Source organism: Rhinoderma darwinii, chromosome 6 (assembly GCF_050947455.1).
Source record: "Rhinoderma darwinii isolate aRhiDar2 chromosome 6, aRhiDar2.hap1, whole genome shotgun sequence".
Taxonomy (NCBI): Eukaryota; Metazoa; Chordata; class Amphibia; order Anura; family Rhinodermatidae; genus Rhinoderma; species Rhinoderma darwinii.
Genome location: NC_134692.1, coordinates 93,028,824 through 93,048,799, shown reverse-complemented (window position 1 = coordinate 93,048,799; position 19,976 = coordinate 93,028,824). Strand labels below are relative to the sequence as shown.

General features: G+C 44.2%; 1 protein-coding gene across 8 annotated transcripts in view; it reads left to right on the top strand.

Annotated features, from left to right (window-relative positions):
* Window positions 1-19,976, top strand: part of LOC142655634 (ubiquitin carboxyl-terminal hydrolase 22-A) — a 238,839-nt gene that overhangs the window by 111,882 nt on the left and 106,981 nt on the right. For 6 of the 8 annotated variants that reach the window (XM_075830039.1, XM_075830038.1, XM_075830041.1 and 3 more), the window contains 2 exons: window positions 11,713-11,805; window positions 13,178-13,279. The exons of 1 other annotated variant lie outside the window; for it this stretch is intronic. In XM_075830039.1, the coding sequence (XP_075686154.1) occupies window positions 11,713-11,805; window positions 13,178-13,279 (195 nt within the window). The remainder of the gene's footprint in view (window positions 1-11,712; window positions 11,806-13,177; window positions 13,280-19,976) is intronic. One more of the 8 variants, XM_075830040.1, reaches the window with a different exon arrangement.

Below are 19,976 nucleotides of genomic sequence, written 5' to 3'. Positions count from 1 at the left end.
ATTAATGGAGAGAAGTGTATGACGCTGATTTACAACGCCCACTTGGACAAAAAGTAAAAACGCGCAGTTGTCTGTTAAGAAAGTCATTAGCATACAGCTAATATAGGTCTTAACTCCGTCAAAAATGATCGTTTTTCTAAATAAACACTGCTGTAATCTACATTACAGTGCCGATCACATTATGTAGAAGATAGGCCACTTATAATGTGGTGACAGAGCCTTTTTAACCCCGTAGTGACAAGCTTATTTTAGGCCCCAATGACAGTTATTTTTTTTGTTTTGTTTTTCTATAGTCTCATTCAAATAGATATAACTTTTTATTTATTTTTTTTCCCCCGTCGACAAAGCTGTATGAGGACTTGTTTTTTTGCTTGGTTAGATGTACTTCTTAATGTCACCTTTTTTGGTAAATATTTTTTGATTTAACTTCTTTTGGCGGGAATAGAAAAAAAATCTAAAATTCCGCCCTTGTTATGCGTTTTAAATTTATGCCGTTCACTGTGCGGCCTAAAAAACATGTTACCTTTATTCTATGGGTCAGTACGATTACGGTGATACCACATATGTATAGTTTTATGTTATTACCACTTTCGCACAATAAACACTTTTTTTTTTAACTAAAATGATTTGATTTTGCAGTCTCTTTCCAAGAACTGTAATGTTTTTTATTTTTGAGTTCACGTAGTGATATGAGATTTTGTTTTTTTGCGGGATGAGACGTAGTTCTGATTGGTACTGTTTTGGGGTACATGGGACTTATGATTAACTTTTTTGGGGGGGCAATGGAAAAAAAGAACTATTTTGTGTTTTTTTTTTTAGTTTTTTTTTGTATTTTTGTATTTATTTTTTTTAACGGTATTCACCTTGCGGTTTAAATTACATGTTCACTCTATTGTCTTGTGATCGTGCACGTCGAATGGAAAACCGAAGATACTGAACAAACGTAATCCCGGCACTCACTGGATCAGATAAATATAATTTATTTTTTTTCCCCCCATGCAAGACGTGTTTATGTTCATTTTATTTTCATGTACACACAATTGAGGGAGGCTAAGAAAGCGAAAACGCTATTCTCTGATCCAGTGAGTGCCGGGGTTACGTTTATTAAGTATCTTCGGTTTCCCCTTCGACGTGCACAATCACAAAACAATAGAGTGAATAATATAATATAATTATTATTATTATTTATTATTTTTTTTGCTGTAATATCTATTTAACATAACTTATTTTTTTTTTAGTCCCACTAGGGGACTAGCTTGATCGCAGATATAATGCTTAGGTATACGCAGTATACCAAAGCATTATTGCCTGTCAGATTATCGCTGACCATTTATTAGGACCTATATTATTATTATTTATTATTATTAATTATCTATTAGGTCCTAATAGGCATATAGCTGGGGCAGGCCTGGCAGCCTTTAGATGTCCTCCGGCTGCCAAGACACCCCAACGGAGGTCCGAGATTGAATTTGCGGGCCGCCGATGGGCGAGAGAGGCAGCCCCTTCCCTCTGTAAATTATTTAAATTCTGCGGTTGCTATTGACCGCAGCATTTAACGGGTTAAACGGACGATATCAAAGTAAACTACGATCGCTACCGTTAGAGCAGTAGCCCGGCTGTCATCCTTCATGGCGTGGCCTAGCAGGCATTAACTAGGGCAGACCTGGGCGCTTTTAGCTCCCTGGCTGCCATAGAAGACAGACACCCTGCGATCAAACGCATTGTGTCGGTGGGGTAAGAAGGACCTCCCCCAAACCACCTAGATCCCGCGCTCACTATTGAGTGCCGCATCTGAAGGGTTAAACGAGTGAGATTGATACTGATATAGATCTCGCCCGTTAGAGCAGGGATGCTCCCAGCCCTCAGCTAGCCCTCGTAGCTGAGAGCAGGTTGATTTAACGGCTCCCTGCTCTATTTATTTTTTTTTTCCGATGCAGCGCCGTAAAAATGCTACTGCATCGGAATAAATCCCGTTAGTGGCCGCCGTAAAATCACTATGGGGTGGTCACTAATGGGTTAAAGGGAATGTGTCGCTAGAATTTTTATTTTTTTTCCAGTTAAACAATTTGTATTTGAGTGATTTACACATATTATTTTTTTTTCATTTTTTCACAAGTCAGGAAATATTATAAATTAGATTATCATTTATAACATTTCCATGTGCTGGGCACTAGAGGGAGCAGTTCTCAAAATTGCAGCATGGTCAATGTGGTAAAGCAACCTCATTGATTTATGCTGCAAATTTGGGGTGGACACACTCCGCTCTAGTGTCCTCACACAATTGCCCCTCCCTTCTTCTGGCTAGTGCCAGGAGAAGGAAGGGTTTGAATCTTCAAACCTCCTACACTGTATGCCACCATTTTCTGAGCAACTGCAGTGTGTAGGAGGATTAGATACAAGGCTTAGCAGACAGTATCACACGAACATAATACACACATCACATACACGAACATAAATTACCTGCCGCATTTTCTGGTATTCCTTGCGCCTGAACATATGGCCGGAAGTCGTCATCTTACTGTGCGGCAGCGGCTTCCGGTCCACATGAAAATGGCGCAGTATTTCGCTCTGCGAACGAGCTTTGTTTTGCTCAGTGTGGGTGCGTCGCATGCGCTGTTCCCACACAGACTGCATAGGCTTCTGAGAATGGAACGGCTTCCGTTCGCATTCTCTATGGGGTTGTATGTACCGTATTCCATCTCTGTATGTGTCGTTAATCGACACATACAGAGATGAAAAAAAAATGGCAGCCCCCATAGAGAAGTAAAAGTCAGAAAACATAAAGTAAAACTTGAAAATACAATTTTTGAGAATTACATTAAAAGCAATATGATAAAAAACAAAAATTCATGACACATTCCCTTTAAAGAAGGTTTTGTTTTGAATCTCCAATCCTAATGGCAACAGAAAGCAAATCCAAGGGTCAAATTACTTTTAGATAAAAGCAGGCAGCACAGGGCGTGTAGATCAATGCTACCAAACAACTAGGTAACTGTTTCTGTGTAAAGTCAAGTAATCCCCTCTACTGCAATGTCTGACCCCGAAGGGGAACCCTCATGCCAGACAACCGTTGCTGTTTATATGCCTGTTCTATGTGCAATGCTAAATTTCCTTGTGGACAGTCTACTTTGTTACGCAATGCATACCGACCTCCTAGCCAAACACTTACTGCCTTTGCAACTCTGCCACCCCCAGTATTCCTCACACCTGGTATGATGAATGTGGATCCGGAATGGGTGAATTCCCTTTTCCGGAAAGTTGATATCCTGGCAAACATTACTCAGTCCATTTTAGTTGGCATGTTTGTCTGCCCGCCGGACTCTTGTTCTGCCCGTCTCCATGTGGACTCCTCGTCCAAGTCTTTTACTCGTTGCCAACCATGTAAGCAGACCAGATCAGCTCACCTACTTCCATTTACACCATCCTCTTCTTCTGTTTCACCTCCCCACGTGGGCAGGGTCTTTCCTGTCCTGAAGTCAGGTCTGGTGCCTCCTCTCCCCCTTGAGATGTTTTGTCTGACAGTGAATTATCTGATTCCAAAACGGATTTAGTTGGTAAGGATTCTACCCGTCTCCCCACCTTGGTGGCGGTACTAATTAGAGCGGTCTGTGACACTTCAGGTTACTGATTCTGCACTTTCCCTTTTTACTGACTCCTTTTCCTTACTTCAGCCTGAACATTCTCAGGTTATTTTTCCAGCCCACTCAGAACTAGAGGGTTTTGTCTTTAGGGAATGGAAGCACCCGGACAAGAAGCTTTCTAACTCTTAACCATCTGGATGTTTTCCACCCTTTTCGAGAAGCAAATTCTTCCACATGGGTGAGGTCTTCCGGTGGATCCTCTGGTTTCTCGTTTAGCCAAGTAGCCACTACCTTGCGATGGCGGTTTCCACTTCCTAAAAGGATCCTTTAGATCGATGCGTGGATTCCTTTGCTAAAACCCCTTTTGAGGCCTCTGGCTATGCCGTACACCTGGTTTTTGCATCTATCTGGGTTAGCAGAGCTATCACTGAATGGGAGTGCAAACTCCCATCATGGCCTGCTCTTGGGTCCTCCTCCAGAGTAGCTGGTAGATCTGCCTCACCTTATTTACAATGCATCCAAGTATATCTTTGAGGCTGCCCGGCTGGTGGCTCGAGCCTCCACTTCTTCCGTCTTAAAGCTTGGTCTGCTGGTTCGATTTCCAAGCGCTCCCTGACTGCACTTCTTCTTTTTGCAGGTTCCCGTCTTTGGACCTAGATTGGAAGAGATCTCCGAGACTACAGGTGGCAAGAGCACCCATCTTCCTCAAAATAGGCCCAAGCGTACTACACAAGTCAAAAAGGTGGGTCCTTTTTCGTTCTATTTGTGGTTTCTCCAACGCCACATCATCTAGTTCATAGCCTCACCAGGATCAAAAGTCTGAACCTTCCTTCAAGACTTGACCCTCTTGGTGTCCCCGACCTCCACCTGCTTCGAATCGGCAAAGCCACTTCAACCAGAAAGTGCGCCCCCACTCTATTCACCCTAGTGGGGGTCAGGCTTCTTCGCTTCAAGGACGTCTGACTCTCACATTTCGGACACCTGGTTTTTGGAGGTGGTATCTTTTGGTATACAAAATTTAATTTTCTCAGTCCGCTGTTCCACAGTACACCCTCCAGTGTGACCTTTTTTCGGGCAATCGATTGTTTGCTTCTTCAGGGAGTCATCGTTTCCGGTACCCCCAAGCCAAAGGTTCTGGTGTTTTTATTCAAACCTTTTTGTCGACCCCGAAAAGGACAGTACAGCTCGTCCTGGACCTCAAGCCCTCAACGCCCATTTTCGGATGGAATCTCTCCGATATGTCATCATTTTTATGGAACAGGAACAGTTTCTCGCTCTTCTGTAAACATCGAGGTAGTGTATTTGCATGTCCCTATCTGAGTTACCCACCAGTGCTTCCTGCGTTTCGCAGAACTGTCTCGTCATTACCAATTCGTGGCCCTTCCATTCGGCCTGGCTACGGCCCAGAGAGTATTTTATGAAGGTTCTCTATGTCATGATTGCACTCCTTCGCACCATGGGGATGTCTTTCACACCGTACCTGGACAACAGTCTTAAAGTCTCCCACCATTGAGGACAATGAGACTGCTCTCCAGATCACACTCTTGGTGGGAGCAATCCTTGTAATCACTGGATCTGAAGTTCATCCCTCCCCCCTCAGTCCATTTCTCACTTAAGTGATGGATTACTTCTCTGGCTGGAACCGGTGTTCGCTCCTTCCTTCTTTCCTTCCTTCCGCTGAACTGGATAATCCTCTTCATGGATTCCAGAATCAAGGGATGGGGGGTACCTTTTGGAACCTCAGAGCTCTTGGCCCCCACAGGAGTCCTCCCTACTCAAAAATTCTCTTGAATTGAGACCTTTTTCTGTCCCTGCTGCACTGTACTCTGTCCGGACCCTGTGAGGGTTCAAACTGACAATTACCAGGGGGGCACGTTCAGTGTCGCAGTGATGGCTGAGACCTCAAGGATCCTGGTCTGGGCGGAAACTCGACCAATTCTGACTCTTAAAAGAGATTCACATTCTCATGGTTGAGAATTGGGTTTCAGACTTCCTCAGTTGCGAAACAGTGGATTCCGGAGAGTGGTCCCTTCACTAGAATGTATTCAACCAAATTTGTTTCCGGTGGGGTCTTCAGATGTGGATTTGATGGTCTCCAGTTTCAATTGACAAGTTCCCTGGTTAATCTCCTGATTACGGGAACCGGAGGCCTGCACTGTGGATGCTCTTGTGGCGCTGTGGTCAGACTTCAGTCTCCTGTATGTCTGCCCACCTGCTGCGAGACTCTTCTGGCGGCTCAAGGCAGTAAAGATCCTGTCAATTCTGGTAGCCCCGGTTGGCCACGCCGTTGTTGGTATGTGGACCTAGTGTCTTTTTTTTTTGCTGACGTCCCTTGGCTCTTGCCTTTCTGTCCCGTTCTCTCTCCGCGACCTCACTTCCACCAGAATTTTAATGTCGCTACGTTTAGCGGCGTGGCTGAGGCTTCCGTTCTAAAAGGTTAGAGATCTTTCGGAGTGTATTATCCTCACTATGTTTAAGGTTTGGAAGCCTTTAGGCTGCATTTTACCATCGTACACGTAAGGCATACCTTCGTTGGTGTGAGAATCGCAATCTTCCCCCATTGCGTTTTTTTTTTCTTTTGTCCAGAATTATTTTTTTTTTGCATAGTGGTCTGGATCACGGTTTTGCACATGACTCCCTGAAGGGGCAGGTGTCTGCTCTATCCATCTTGTTCGGTCGCCTGTTTGCCTTCTAAAGCTGATGTCAGGGCTTTTTTGCTGGGGATGGCTCATGTGGTTTCCCCCTTTGGGATCTGAACTTGGTCTTGGATGACTTACTCGACTCCTCTTGAACCCTTGCGAGAGATCTCTCCATTTTTTTTTTGTCCTGGAAAAAGTTTTTCCTGGTTGCAGTGAACTCCATCTGGAGTGTCTGAGTTGCCAACTCCGGTCGTTCTCCTTTTCTGACTCTTCAAGACACGGTGCCCTCTTTTTGTTTTTTGCCTAAAGTTGTTTCGGCCCTCCACATAATTGGGGATGTTGTCTTGCCGTCTTTTTGTACTGCTCCCAGATATCTGAGGGAGCGTTTCCCTCCACAACCTGAATGTCGTCCGATCCCTGTGGACTTGCCTTTCTTTCACTGCTTCCTTCCGGCGGTCGGTCCCTGTTCATACTGCAGGAGGGTCCCTGGAAGGGTTTGGCAGTTTCCAAGGCCACCATTGCTCCGTGGATTTGAATGATTGTTCGCGAGGCTTATCAAGTTATGGGAATAGTTCCCCCTTTCCGGGTCACGGCCCACTCTATCAGAGCGGTTGTAGCTTTCTGGGCTGTGCTATCAGGCCTCTGCCCTTCAATTGCACAAGGCGGCCACGTGGTCTTCCCTGCACACCTTTTGTTAAGTTCTATCAGGTGCTTACCTTCTTGCATCTGCAGACGCTTCCCATCGCAAGGTCTTAGTCCTCTGTAAAATAGCTGACCATGTCCTGTGTTCTGTTCCCACCACTGGGTCTGCTCTAGGATGTCCCACTGTGTAATCTTCTGATTCTAGGTATAATACATTGCACTACTTTATGTAATGCAGTGTATTATACCTGTCCGTTTTATTATGGCAGGGCCTGATGGGCTTCTCTACATGACAAACCAGAAGCCCATTATTAGGCCTCTCGTTGCCATAGCATTCCATTGGCACCCAGTGAGTGAGATGCCCATGGAGTACAGAAGGAGCCCTCTCCCTCTGTCATCCACTTAGATATTGCGGTTGCAATTGACAGCAGCATCTTAAGGATTAAACGGTCGAGATCCAGAGGTATCTACTATCTCTGCTATTTCAGTGGGATAGGTCGGCTGTATATTACAGCTGGCATCTGCTGCAGATGCCGCTGTCACAGCTTCTTTACCCGCCCCATCCTATGGACTGAATAGTACATCCATTTGCAGGAATGTATCGCTAAAATAGACTTATAGTTACGTTCCTTTTGCCGGAATGGCTTATGGGGGATTTTACTTTAGCAGGTTATGTCTTGTGGAAGTGGGACTACTGGGATTCCCATGATCCCCATTTACTCTACTCCCGACCAGATTCTGTGCACAGAACCTCAACACAGCCCTGCTCAGCTATAGCTATTCCGATAAAGCTGCGTATTTTCCAGGGCATCCCTCATGACGGCACCGCAGGAGGTTGCCCTATTGACCTCTATAGTGATAAGAAGACAGAGGTTAAAAGGCCCCTCCCACCACCCACTTGCCAGTGTTCTTCCTGTCCCTACAGGGTCAGGAGCAGAGACATCGCTCCTGGATAAACATCAGGCAGGGGGCGAGATCGGGGAGTCCGTGCACTCTCCCTTCTATTCCACCTATGTGCCTAGGCTAATTACCTCTCTAACGAGAGGTCCCTTAGCTCCCAACCAAAGCACCTACCATAGGAATCCTAGGCGGGGTTCGGTATTCCCAAGCCAGGCTTTGGCCAGGGCTGCGAGACCATACCAGGACCGGCAGCTCCATAAAGTTGGTAGCGCCGGTGATATCCTCGTGAGCATAGCCGGATGTATCGAGTCGCCTGCTATGACGTGGCCGCATCTCATGGAGTAGCCGTGACTGGAAATAACACCTGGCTACTTCTGTTTTGCGGCCATCTTGGAAGGCGGGAAATTAAAAAACGCCTGCATTTAAAGGGACCCGCACAGCAATGTAGTTAGAGCTAATATCTCTAACTTGGAATTATATATACAGCCTTATGCACATATCTTATTGAATTGGATATTGCATTTGCTTGTTGTGGTGATGGAACTACCTCGTTCTGATGGATTTCCAGACATGTCCCAGGGTCCTGTGAGTCTCACCCTTGGGGTAAGGGTTACGACTCCGTATGTAAGTACACCTTACTTGACCTGCCTTTGTTTTCTCTAGGATAAAGATTCCTCTCAGACAATCTGACCCTAAAAAGGTTAAAAAATGTGCGACTTGTGGGAACAAACTGCTTGAGTCACATAAGAAACAGTTGTATCAAGACTGTATCGCAAAACTAATAAAAGAGGAACAGCCTATGTTCGTCTGAACGTAGGGCTATGATTCGTGAGGAATTGAGTCAGTCCGTAGCGTCCCTCGCCACGAACTAAAGTGGAACAAAAATGGTGCCCGCCATCTCAGGGGTCTGACTCTGAGCAGGAGTGTTATTAATTATCGGAGGGTGAATTCGAAGGAGAGGAACTCCTACCTTCAACCTCATCTACACAGGAGAATTTTTATTTTTTTCCTTCTCTTCTGAGATGTCCGATACCTTAATCCAGGCAATACGGGAGACTATGGATATCCCTGAAGAAGACCAACCCCATACTACCCAGGATGAAATGTTTTGGGGCCTGACCAAGATTTTTCCGGTAAATTAGATTCTCAAGAAAATGGTAATGATGGAATAAGAGGATTCAGAAAAAAGGCTCTTCATTTCAAGAGAATTTAAAAACAGACTTCTCTTTTGATCCAGAAGACACGAAACCTTGGGATGAGATCCCAAAAGTTGTTGATCCAGTGACTAGGGTTGCGAAAAAAAAACGCAATCCCCTTCAAAGATTTCTCTGTTAAGACCCCATGGACCGGAAGGTGGACGGGCTGCTGAAAAGAGCTTGGGAATTTTCATCCGCTTTAATCTCTACAAATATCGTGGCCACATCTGTAGCAAGATCAATGTTTATTTGGTTAAACCAACTGGAGACCCATTTAATGAGGGAAACATCAAGAGAACATCTATTAGAATCTCTACCCTCTAACCACCCTCTAACCACTAAAAATGGCAACCGGATTCTTGGTAGACTCATCAGCCGAATCCATTAGATTTGCTGCCAGGAATGGGGCTCTCTCAAATGCTGCTAGAAGAGCATTCTGGCTCAAGGTGTGGTCAGGAGACGCAGTCTAAAAACAAACTGTTCCATCCCGTTTACAGAATCTGTGATGTTTGGTCCTCTCCTGGATAACCTGCTGGAAAGCGCAACGGATAGGAAGAAGGGGGTTTCAGAAGAGAAACCTAAAATGCCCCCTCAGTTTCGTAAGTTTCTCCAACAGAGGGAAGCAACCTTAAAGAACTACAGAGGGAAAGGGAAGTCCGTTCACTGGAGTTACCCCAAGGGGGGAAGGGGGCCAGGATATCTCCTCAACCCCAATAACTCATTTTAGCCCTCAAAGCAATGACGCCAGGAGTGTAGAAGGAAGACTCCTACATTTTTATTGAATGAAGGAGAATTCTATTAGCCAAGTACCAGTCAAGAGATCTTCATCAAATCCTCATGCTGGACCTCCAGAAACTGCTACAGTTAAAAGCAATTACTCCAGTTCCCCACAACGAAAGATTCAAGGGCCACTATTCGAAAACCTTCTTGGTCAAGAAACCAAACGGGACGATAATCAACCCCTAAATTACTGAACAAATGGGTGAAATATCGCAAGTTCAAAATGGAGTCTATCAGATCGACTATTCCTCTAATAAGGTAAGCAGCATCAATGTGTGCGATAGTACGCATCCTTTGAATCTATCACGTCCCTATCCACCCCGCTTACCAGAGATTCCTCAGATTCGCGATTCAGAACGGTCCTTCCAATCTCAACTTCCAATTTGTCTGTCTTCCCTTCAGCATTTCCTTCACCCCCAGAATTTTTGCAAAAATTATGGCAGAGATTATGGCATTCTTAAGAAGTCAAAGCATAGTGATTATCCCATATCTAGACTATTTCCTGCAGACAGCAGATACTCAGTCTATCCTAAACAGCCATCGGTTACAGGTTCTTCCCCCTACTACAGGAATTGGGATGGATAATCAACTCCGAGAAGTCAAGTCTTCCTCTCCAAAAACAAGATTTTCCTAGGAGTGCTGTTGGACTCCTCCCTTCAACATTCCTTCCTCCCAAAGGAGAAACAAATACTTCTACTGACCGAAGTGAGGAAATTTTGGGAAAAGAGCACCTGTTCCATAAGGGAAGGAATGCGGATGTTGGGATTGATGTAGTCTTGCATCCAATCCATTCCATGGAGTAAATTTCACTCCAGACCCTTACAGAATCTGATCCTGTCCCAGTGGGATCGAAAACGGGACTCATTGAATTCTACAATTCAGATTTCCGAAACTGTGCAGTCATCTCTCCACTGGTGGCTCTGCCCAAACAACATAAGCAAAGAGGTCCCCGGAGAATGGTCCCTGAACAAGGAAATTTTTCAGTCCTTAACCCGAAGGTTGGGTTATCCCCAAATAGACCTATTTGCCACGAGGAAAAACTCCTAGGTAGAGACCTTCTTCTCCCTAAATCTCAAAGACAACCCGTTGGGGATAGATGCATTATCCCAACCCTGGGACATGTATCTGGCCTATGCCTTTCCTCAGTTTCCTCTAATACCAGTGGTATTAAGAAAAATCCAGGAAGATTTGACAACTTATCATCATTCTTCTATACTGGCCAAAAAGAAGCTGGTTTCCAATCCTAAAGTACCTAGCATTGGAAGACCCTATCATGCTCCCAGTCAAGAAGAACCTTCTCTCCCAGGGTCCCTTATTCTTTCAAGGAATAGAAACTCTGAAGTTGTCAGCATGGATCCTGAAAGGCAGATCTTGAGAAACCACGGTTTGTCCGACAAGGTAATTTCAACTATCTTATTAAGCCATAAAGAAGTTACCTCGAAAATCTATAAAAAAAATTTGGAAGAAATTCTGTTCCTGGTATGGAGATCCGGGACCAGACCCCTTTCTTCCCAACATCGCAAAGATCCTAGATTTCTTACAATCGGGATTCAAAAAAGGGCTTAGCCCTAGTACCTTTTTTAAAAGTGCAAATTTAAAGCCTTAAGTAATTTTTCACTACTGCTTTAGCTGAACATCGGTCGATCAGAAGATTCACTCAAGCGGTTTCAAAATTGAAACCTTCCCTAAACAAATCTGTTTCTACCTGGGATTTAAATGTAGTGTTTACGGCTCTTTGCTCTGAGCCTCTCAACACATTTAATATGCATTTTTTTTAAACTCTAAAAACTGCATTTTTAGTCGCTATTACATCAGCAAGAAGGATTGGAGAAATCCAATCTCTTTCGGTCATAGAACCCTACCTAAAAATTAAAGAAAACAAGATCATTCTAAAACTAGATCCTTCCTTTATTCCGAAAGTATCTACTGCCTTCCATAGAGACCAAGAAATAATTCTACCTTCCTTTTGTCCAGATCCTAAAGACCAACAAGAAGAAAAATGTCATTGCCTGGATGTCAGGCGAAAAATTCTTCAGTATCTGGATAGAACCTCCTCTTGGAGACTAGGTAAAAATCTATTTGTCCTGTATTTGGGAAAGAATAGAGGAAAGAGGCTCTTTAGCAAGATGGGTAAAAACTACCATACAAGAAGCCTACAAGTCCCAAGTACTCTGTGCCCCACAAGGCATTAAAGCCCATTCAACGAGGGCAGTTTCGGCATCCTGGGCATAAAGAAGAGAAGCCCCTATGGACCAAATCTGCAGAGCTGCCACCTGGTCAAGCCATCAAATGTTTTGCAAACATTATAGGCTAGATGTTCTGTCAGATACACATTGAAGTTTTGGATGGAAAGTCCTCCAATCCATAGTCCCGCCCTGAGCATTTTAATTTGGTATTGCTCCTGTGGTGCTGTCATGAGGGATGTACTGGAAAGTAGGAATTAGACCTACCGGTAATTGTAATTCCAGGAATCAATAATGACCGCAACTTTATATTCCTTCCCTTTTATTGAAATTCTGATTTGTGCAAGTAACGTGTCCGTTATTATCCCTAGAAATAATATAGGGTTGCATCCATCCTGGTGTAGTAATTTAAAAACACTGGCAAGTGGGAGGGGCCTTTTAACCTCTTGTCTTCTTGTCCCTATAGAGGTCAATAGGGTAACCTCCTATGGTGCTGTCATGATGGATTCCTGGAAATACAATTACCGGTAGGTCGAATTCCTACTTTCTGATTTATTAGCCCATAAACGATCATTTCCATAATCCTACACAACCGTGAAGGAGAACAGTGTTTCTATGCCGGGTTTGTACCCAGTCTAGGAGTTGCAAGGTATTATTTTGAATTTCACTACAATAAAGTTTTCTTGAGCACACCGGTTTTTCACTTGACAATGCCTGACTAATTTGCAAGGCATGTATGTTATCTTCTGTCCAACAGTTCTTCTTGTGTAATCATGCCGTTATGCAGAGGGTGTTTAGTGCTCCGAACCTGCCCACGTTGAAACCGTTTGTTTAGGCAATATTTAATAAAATAACTTGCCGGTTTTTAAGGTCACTCAGAGCGGCATTGGATGCATAGTGTTTATGAAGCAAAGACCATGCACTGCACACGCACAGTGAAGCGAGTTGTACTGTGCTCTGCTTCATGTGCGCGTTAATATATGTATATACTTGGTCTTATACTTCCGGAGCAGGACACACGCCGTAAGTATAAAATGGAAATTGTCCTAAACTACTGAACATTACTAAATAAGTAATAACACGTTGAAATCTTAGTACCTTTCACTACTTTATGCCACCCTCAATGACCGATCCGCTTCAAGGGAAGCCTACTAGAAGGATATAAATATTTTCTGTTTTGCGAATGTCAGTGTCTGTAAGTGTAACTGTAATTAGTTGTATTTCCTTGTATGACATGTTTACTTTTCAAATTCAAGGTGTTGGAGAAAAGTATTCAACCTGGGAGCCAACAAAGAGGGAGCTAGAACTTTTACGACATAACCCCAAGAGAAGGAAAATAACCACCAACTGCACCATTGGTGAGCAGGGGAATGAAGTGCTGATATTTCTGTATTCAATCTGTAGTGAAGAAAAAGCATGAACTTCAAATGTGGGATTTGGAAGCAATGTGAAGTCTTTGACTCCAGAGTTTGGTTTTTTAGCGAATAGACTGGCAGGTCTATAGATGGTGACATATTTATAAGGGTATGTGTAAACAAAATAAAAAACGTTCCAAAATACGGAGCTGTCTCATTTTCAGACTTTTTTAAATCAAACACTCGTTTTTAACGGCGGTTTTTGGAGCTGTTTTTCTATAGAGTAAGAAAAACTGCTCCAAAAACGGCTGAAGAAGTGACATGCATTTTTTCGCGTAAGCTTTTTTACGCGGCAACTTTGAAAAACGGCCGCGTAAGAAAATCAAACAATTTTTTTTAAACGCCCTGAAAAACGGCTGGATGCATCCTGTGTGAACATACCCTTAGACTTCAAAGCGGTTCCACAACACACACGGAAAAAATTCCAACAGGGACTGGATACAATTCAAATGTCCAAAAATCCTGTCTCAGACCTCCACATACTGCAAAAACGTGATTGGCAAATAAATAGTGTTTATTAACACCATTCCGATGACAGCGACGTTTCGACCCACACAGGAGGTATTGTTTGTTTTTTTTTTCAAGCGTACATACACTTGCAATTTTTAGATGTTTTTGTAAGGCCATAAATCTATAACTAGCCAATCAGTGTGAAAAGTTCCATGTGCCTCTCCATTCTAGGCAATGAAATCAAATATATTATTTAGGCTGCAACAACATTATTAATGAATATATTAGTTCAATAAAAACTTACGTGGACGCCTTCGTATGAAGCTAGGACCAAACCGAACTAATACTAGCACACCTGTGTTCCGTGCCTGTTAAACCGTACGCTTGCTCACACTTTCTGCACTCTATTAATGCGCATTCGCTGTCCCACACAATGGCGAGACTGCGCATGTGTCAAAATGGTCACTGCCCGCTACGCACTGGTTCAGCATGTACCAGCCGATGGGACTCTATCGATCATATGCCTCATAGGACAATCCTCCAATCATAAGGAACCAACCCATTACTATGGAGTCGTTTGTAAACGTCTCCTAGATAAAATATATAGTCAGTGAGGGTACAATACCAGCAATTGTGGGGTATATTGTGCATATATTGATCATAACATCCATTTTCAACTTTTCTTTGCGTTTCTATATCCTATACATCTATATGTTCACGGGATGGTTACTGTACCTTATGAAATATGTTTTTAATATGCCAGATTTTTTTGTAATCTAATAAAATATATTATCTGTATGCTACATTGTGGGAACTTTTTTGGTCCGGATTCCCGATACGAATAGGTAGTCCCTGTTGTCTGATGCGGGCAGTTCCCTGATATAGAGATTCCTCCGTGCATGACTAATTTGGGAACCTACATCTGTTAAAGGGAGGTCTTTGCGTAAATGTGTGGGTGGCAGCGAATGGCTGCTCATGTCACAGGCCTTTGGACCGGGGGACGTATTGCTGCTTATATAGCGACACCAGTTTTTCTCCTGTCTCATTGATTCACACCCAGAGTTATAGAATTGCAACTCCTGACCCTATCTGTTGTCTCTTCTCAAATTAGTTGGTGCAAGTGTAATATGGGGTGGGATAATAGCGGGGGTCACTGGTTAGTGTCACCCACAATTGCTACCGCCTTTACAATCAGGGTCACTAGGGTTATGCCTAGTTCTTCTACCTTTCCTTCATACTAACGTCGCTCTAATTGCTTTTGCAGCTACTTAAAGAGGCTCTGTCACCAGATTTTGCAACCCCTATCTGCTATTGCAGCAGATAGGCGCTGCAATGTAGATTACAGTAACGTTTTTATTTTTAAAAAACGAGCATTTTTGGCCAAGTTATGACCATTTTTGTAATTATGCAAATGAGGCTTGCAAAAGTCCAAGTGGGTGTGTTTAAAAGTACAAGTCCAAGTGGGTGTGTATTATGTGCGTACATCGGGGCGTTTTTAATACTTTCACTAGCTGGGCGCTCTGATGAGAAGTAACATCCTCTTCTCTTCAGAACGCCCAGCTTGTGACAGTGCAGATCTGTGTCGTCACTCACAGGTCCTGCATCGTGACGGCCACATCGGCAGCAGAGGCTACAGTTGATTCTGCAGCAGCATCAGCGTTTGCAGGTAAGATCGACTTACCTGCAAACGCTGATGCTGCTGCAGAATCAACTGTAGCCTCTGGTGCCGATGTGGCCGTCACGATGCAGGACCTGTGAGTGACGTCACAGATCTGCACTGTCACAAGCTGGGCGTTCTGAAGAGAAGAGGATGTTACTTCTCATCAGAGCGCCCAGCTAGTGAAAGTATTAAAAACGCCCCGATGTACGCACATAATACACACCCACTTGGACTTGTACTTTTAAACACACCCACTTGGACTTTTGCAAGCCTCATTTGCATAACTACAAAAATGGTCATAACTTGGCCAAAAATGCTCGTTTTTTTTAAATAAAAACGTTACTGTAATCTACATTGCAGCGCCTATCTGCTGCAATAGCAGATAGGGGTTGCAAAATCTGGTGACAGAGCCTCTTTAAGGGAATAAGACCGTACAGTAAATTAAGGTAATATTTATTAACATACAGTAATCACGCTCATATATAAAATACAGTAATCACAGTACAGTATAAACAGTTTTACAATCCTAATCTATACCGCCACCCACTTACCTAAACATACATAGAAGTTACATTCCAATACAATACACAAGTTACTTGTAATTCTCACACGCTCACTATCTCTGTCCCACTCCCTCCTACTATAACTGTCCCTGTACACTAAGGGTTACCAGGGAAATTGTGGTTAAGGGTTAATGTGGGGGTTCAAGAGTTAACCAGGGACTCTGATACCAAGGGTTACTCAGGGCAGCAAGGGTACTGCAAGGGTTCACTTCAGGGACAGCAAGGGTTCACTTCAGGGTGATAGAGGGTGAAGTGTAGCTGTTGCTACGTGTCGTTGATGGAGCAGAGGCAGGAGCTGGAGCAGGTCGTTGGAGGAAAGAGACAGGCAGGACAGGAGAGGTGTACCGATCCGTAGTGGAGCTCTCGTTGGTGGTGTGGTGGTGATGGCAGGACCCAGCTAGCTTCAGCTGCTGAGCGTACCGACACAGCACTATTTAACCCTGCCGGTACACTCGCAGCAAGGGACGACAGGCGCTCGCCCCCGGCTAACATGGGTTGTCATGGTAATTAACATATAACCAGCGGACTCATGCGCGCCCGCGTGTAATTCTGCAAGATTGGGCGCGCGAGAAGTTTGAAATGGAGACAGGAGATCAAACAGTATCTCTTGTCTCCATGGTTTCCAGATAAAGCAGGGCAATGCGAATTGTCCCGCTTTGTTTATGATTCATGACCAGGGCTGTGTGTCTACATCCCTGGCTCATGAGACATTCTATATACACACACACATTGTGTGTGTGTATGTGTATATGTATATATGTGTGTGTGTGTGTGTGTGTGTGTGTGTGTGTGTGATATAGATATATATATATATATATATATATATTTTATTAAAGAGAAATATTTAAAAATATAGATAAGCAATAGATAAATATTGTACTGTTAAATACTGTTTTAACGTAGCTGGCGCTCTGTAAATAAAATTCACTTTAACTTTCTAAGAGTGTGCCGAATACAATTCTTTCTATTTCTTCAACTGGGTTGGGACCCTATTCTGAGCACCTGGGAAAAATTAGTGCTATCTGAACAACCCCACAAGGCCCTTAGATAGATAAGCAATAGATACATAGAATCCATTATTTTTGTGGAGCGCACTAGATAAATGAATATTGATACATTTGTATCATCATTTAGTTCATGCAGATATATTCAATGAACCAAATATCAACGGTTATATTATAACCGGGAACAATAATATCCCTAATGGGCAAAAGAGTCAGTGAGAGTACCTAGATATTTCCTTTTGCAGTCAATGCAAAAGATTAAAAAAAAGCTTATGGCCTAGACCAGGGGTCATCAACATTTCGGCACTCCAGCTGTTGTTAAACTACTATTCACAGCATGCCCTTACAGCCTGTGTCTGTCATGACCTTCTGGGAGTTGTAGTTCCACAACAGCTGGAGTGCCGAACGTTGCGAACTCCTGTCCTAGACCTAAAGCACTTAAATTAAATAGATTAGTTACCTGCAAGTAGGAGTGGACTCCTCACATGTTAAGAAGATTCACTTAAAATTATTTTCTCGTTTGCTACATTTGGGTACACAGACCTTGGGTATATTCTGTTGTCACTAGGAGGCTTGACACTAAGAAATAAGGGACACTAAATAAATATGGGAGTGGATCTGGAGTGGGCTAATTCCCCCTTCCAGGAGGGTTGATAACCAAGCGAACATAACTTGGTCCATTTTAGGTGACATGCCCACTCATCTGCCTTTGCTCTCACAGTCCTCTTCTGTTTCACCTTTCCCCACCAGTGGTCAGGTCCAATGCTTCCTCCCACCCTAGAGAGGTTTTGTCTGAGGACGAATTTAAACTCTGATTCAGACTCGGTGGAGGTACTTATTAGAGTACTCCTTCAGGTCAATGATTTTGCACCTTCCACGAACTCCATTTGCTTCCTTCATCCTCACCGTTCCCAAATGTTTTTCCAGCACATTCGGAACTTGACTGTATTGTCCTTTTAGGAATGGAATCAACCGGTCTAGAAGTTTTCTCACTAGCCGTCTGGATGATTTCTACAGTTTTCAAGAGGGGAGTTTTTCCAAATAGGTAAGGTCTTTGGCATTAGATCCTCCGGTTTAGTTTAGCCAAGGCCACTACTTTGGCCCACTTCCTTCAAAGATCCTCTGGATCGACATGTGGACTCTTTTGCTAAAACCACATTTGAGGCCTATTGTGATGCCCTTTGCCCAATTTTTGCATTTGTCTTTGTTAGCAGAGCGATTGCTGAATGGGTGCACAAACTCTGTCATGGCCTGCTCTCCGGCCCTCCTCCAGAGGAGCTGGTAGCGGTCTTACCTTATCTCCAATGCGTCCAATTTTGTATGAGGCTGCCAGTATGGTGGCTCTGCCTCCGCTTTTTCCATCGCTTTCCACAGGACTACCTGGCTTAAAGCTTGGTTGGCTGGTACAGCTTCCAAGTGGTACCTGACTGCGCTCCTTTTTTGCAGGTTCCTGTATCTTTGGACTTGGATAGGACGAGATCTCACAGGCTATGGATGGCAAGAGCACACATCTTCCTCAAAATAGGCCCAAGCGCACTACTCCGATCAAAAAGGTGGATCCTCGTTTTCGGTCCATTCATGGGTTCTCCAACACCACAACCTCACCAGGGTCAGAAGGCCAAACCTTCCTTCAAGGGTCGCCCATCCTTGCGTATCAGACCTCCCATCTGCGGTGGTGGGAGCCAGCAAGGCACACATTCGCTCCGTCATGATGGTGCTCCTTCGCACCAGAGGGGATGTCGGTCACCCCGTACCTGTATGAAATTCTGATAGTATCCTATCTGATAGGTTAACGAGATGGCTCTCCAGATCACCCTGGACACGAAGTCTATTCGGTTGGATTGTCAACCAATCCAAGTCTGGTCTGGCTCTGTCCCTGCAAATCATGTTGCCTTCGACACGTTCACTGCAAAAGTTTTTCCTTCCTCCAGAGTGTCTATTGATTCTTCAGAACGGGATTCATTCCTTACAGCCAGCCTGTTGCGCATGTCGCTCAGCCTCTGCATGCGGGTTCTCAGGACCCTGGTGGCCCCCATCGAGATCATTCCGTTTGCGCAGTTCCGCATACGCCCACTTCAGCGTGAAATCATCTCCCGGTTGGACCGATCCTTGGAATCGCTGAATTTGAAGCTCATCCTTTGCTCTCTTTGGATCCTCCCTTGCCGTTCCCCAGGGGTGTTCCTTCCTTCTGCTGATCTGGCTGATCCTCTCCACAGATGCCAAACTCATGGAATGGGGGGGTACTCTTCAGGGCCCCATGGGTCGGGGGCTGTGTTCCCCGCAAGAATCTAACCTTCCCATCAATCTTTTGGAATTGAGAGATGTCTTTCCTGTGCTTGCTGCACTGGACATTGTAGTTGTCTGCTCTAACGGCAGTACACATTCCTAGGGTTGACAACTGGGTCGTGAACTTTGTTACCGGAAGGTGAATCCCGGAGAGTGGTCTCTTCATCAGCAGATCTTCGACCAAATGTATCTCTGGTGGGGTTACACTGACATGTACCGGATGACCCCCCAGGTTCAATCGCCAGGTTCCCTGCTTCATCTCTCAAGCCGGAGATATAAAAGCCTGCGCTTTGCATGCTCTCGTGGTTCCTTGGTCAGACTTCAGTTTCCTGTACATTTTTCCCTCCTCTGCGTCTCCTGCCGTGGCTCCTCTGATGGCTCAAGGCAGAAGGGATTCTGGCCATTCTGGTGACCCCAGATTGTCCATGCCGTTGTTGATACGCGGACCTCATGTCCCTGTTGGCTGACGTACCGTGGCCCTTGCGTCTCTCCCAACTTTTTCAGGGACCTCTTCCTCCAGAAGTTTAACCCCTTAGTGACCAGCCTATTTAAGGCCATAATGAGCAAGCAATTTTTTACATTTTTACATAGTCTCATTCAAAGCTCTAACTTTTTTTTATTTTACCTCGATTATAGCTGTGTAAGGTCTTGTTTTTTGTGGGACGAGTTGTATGTTT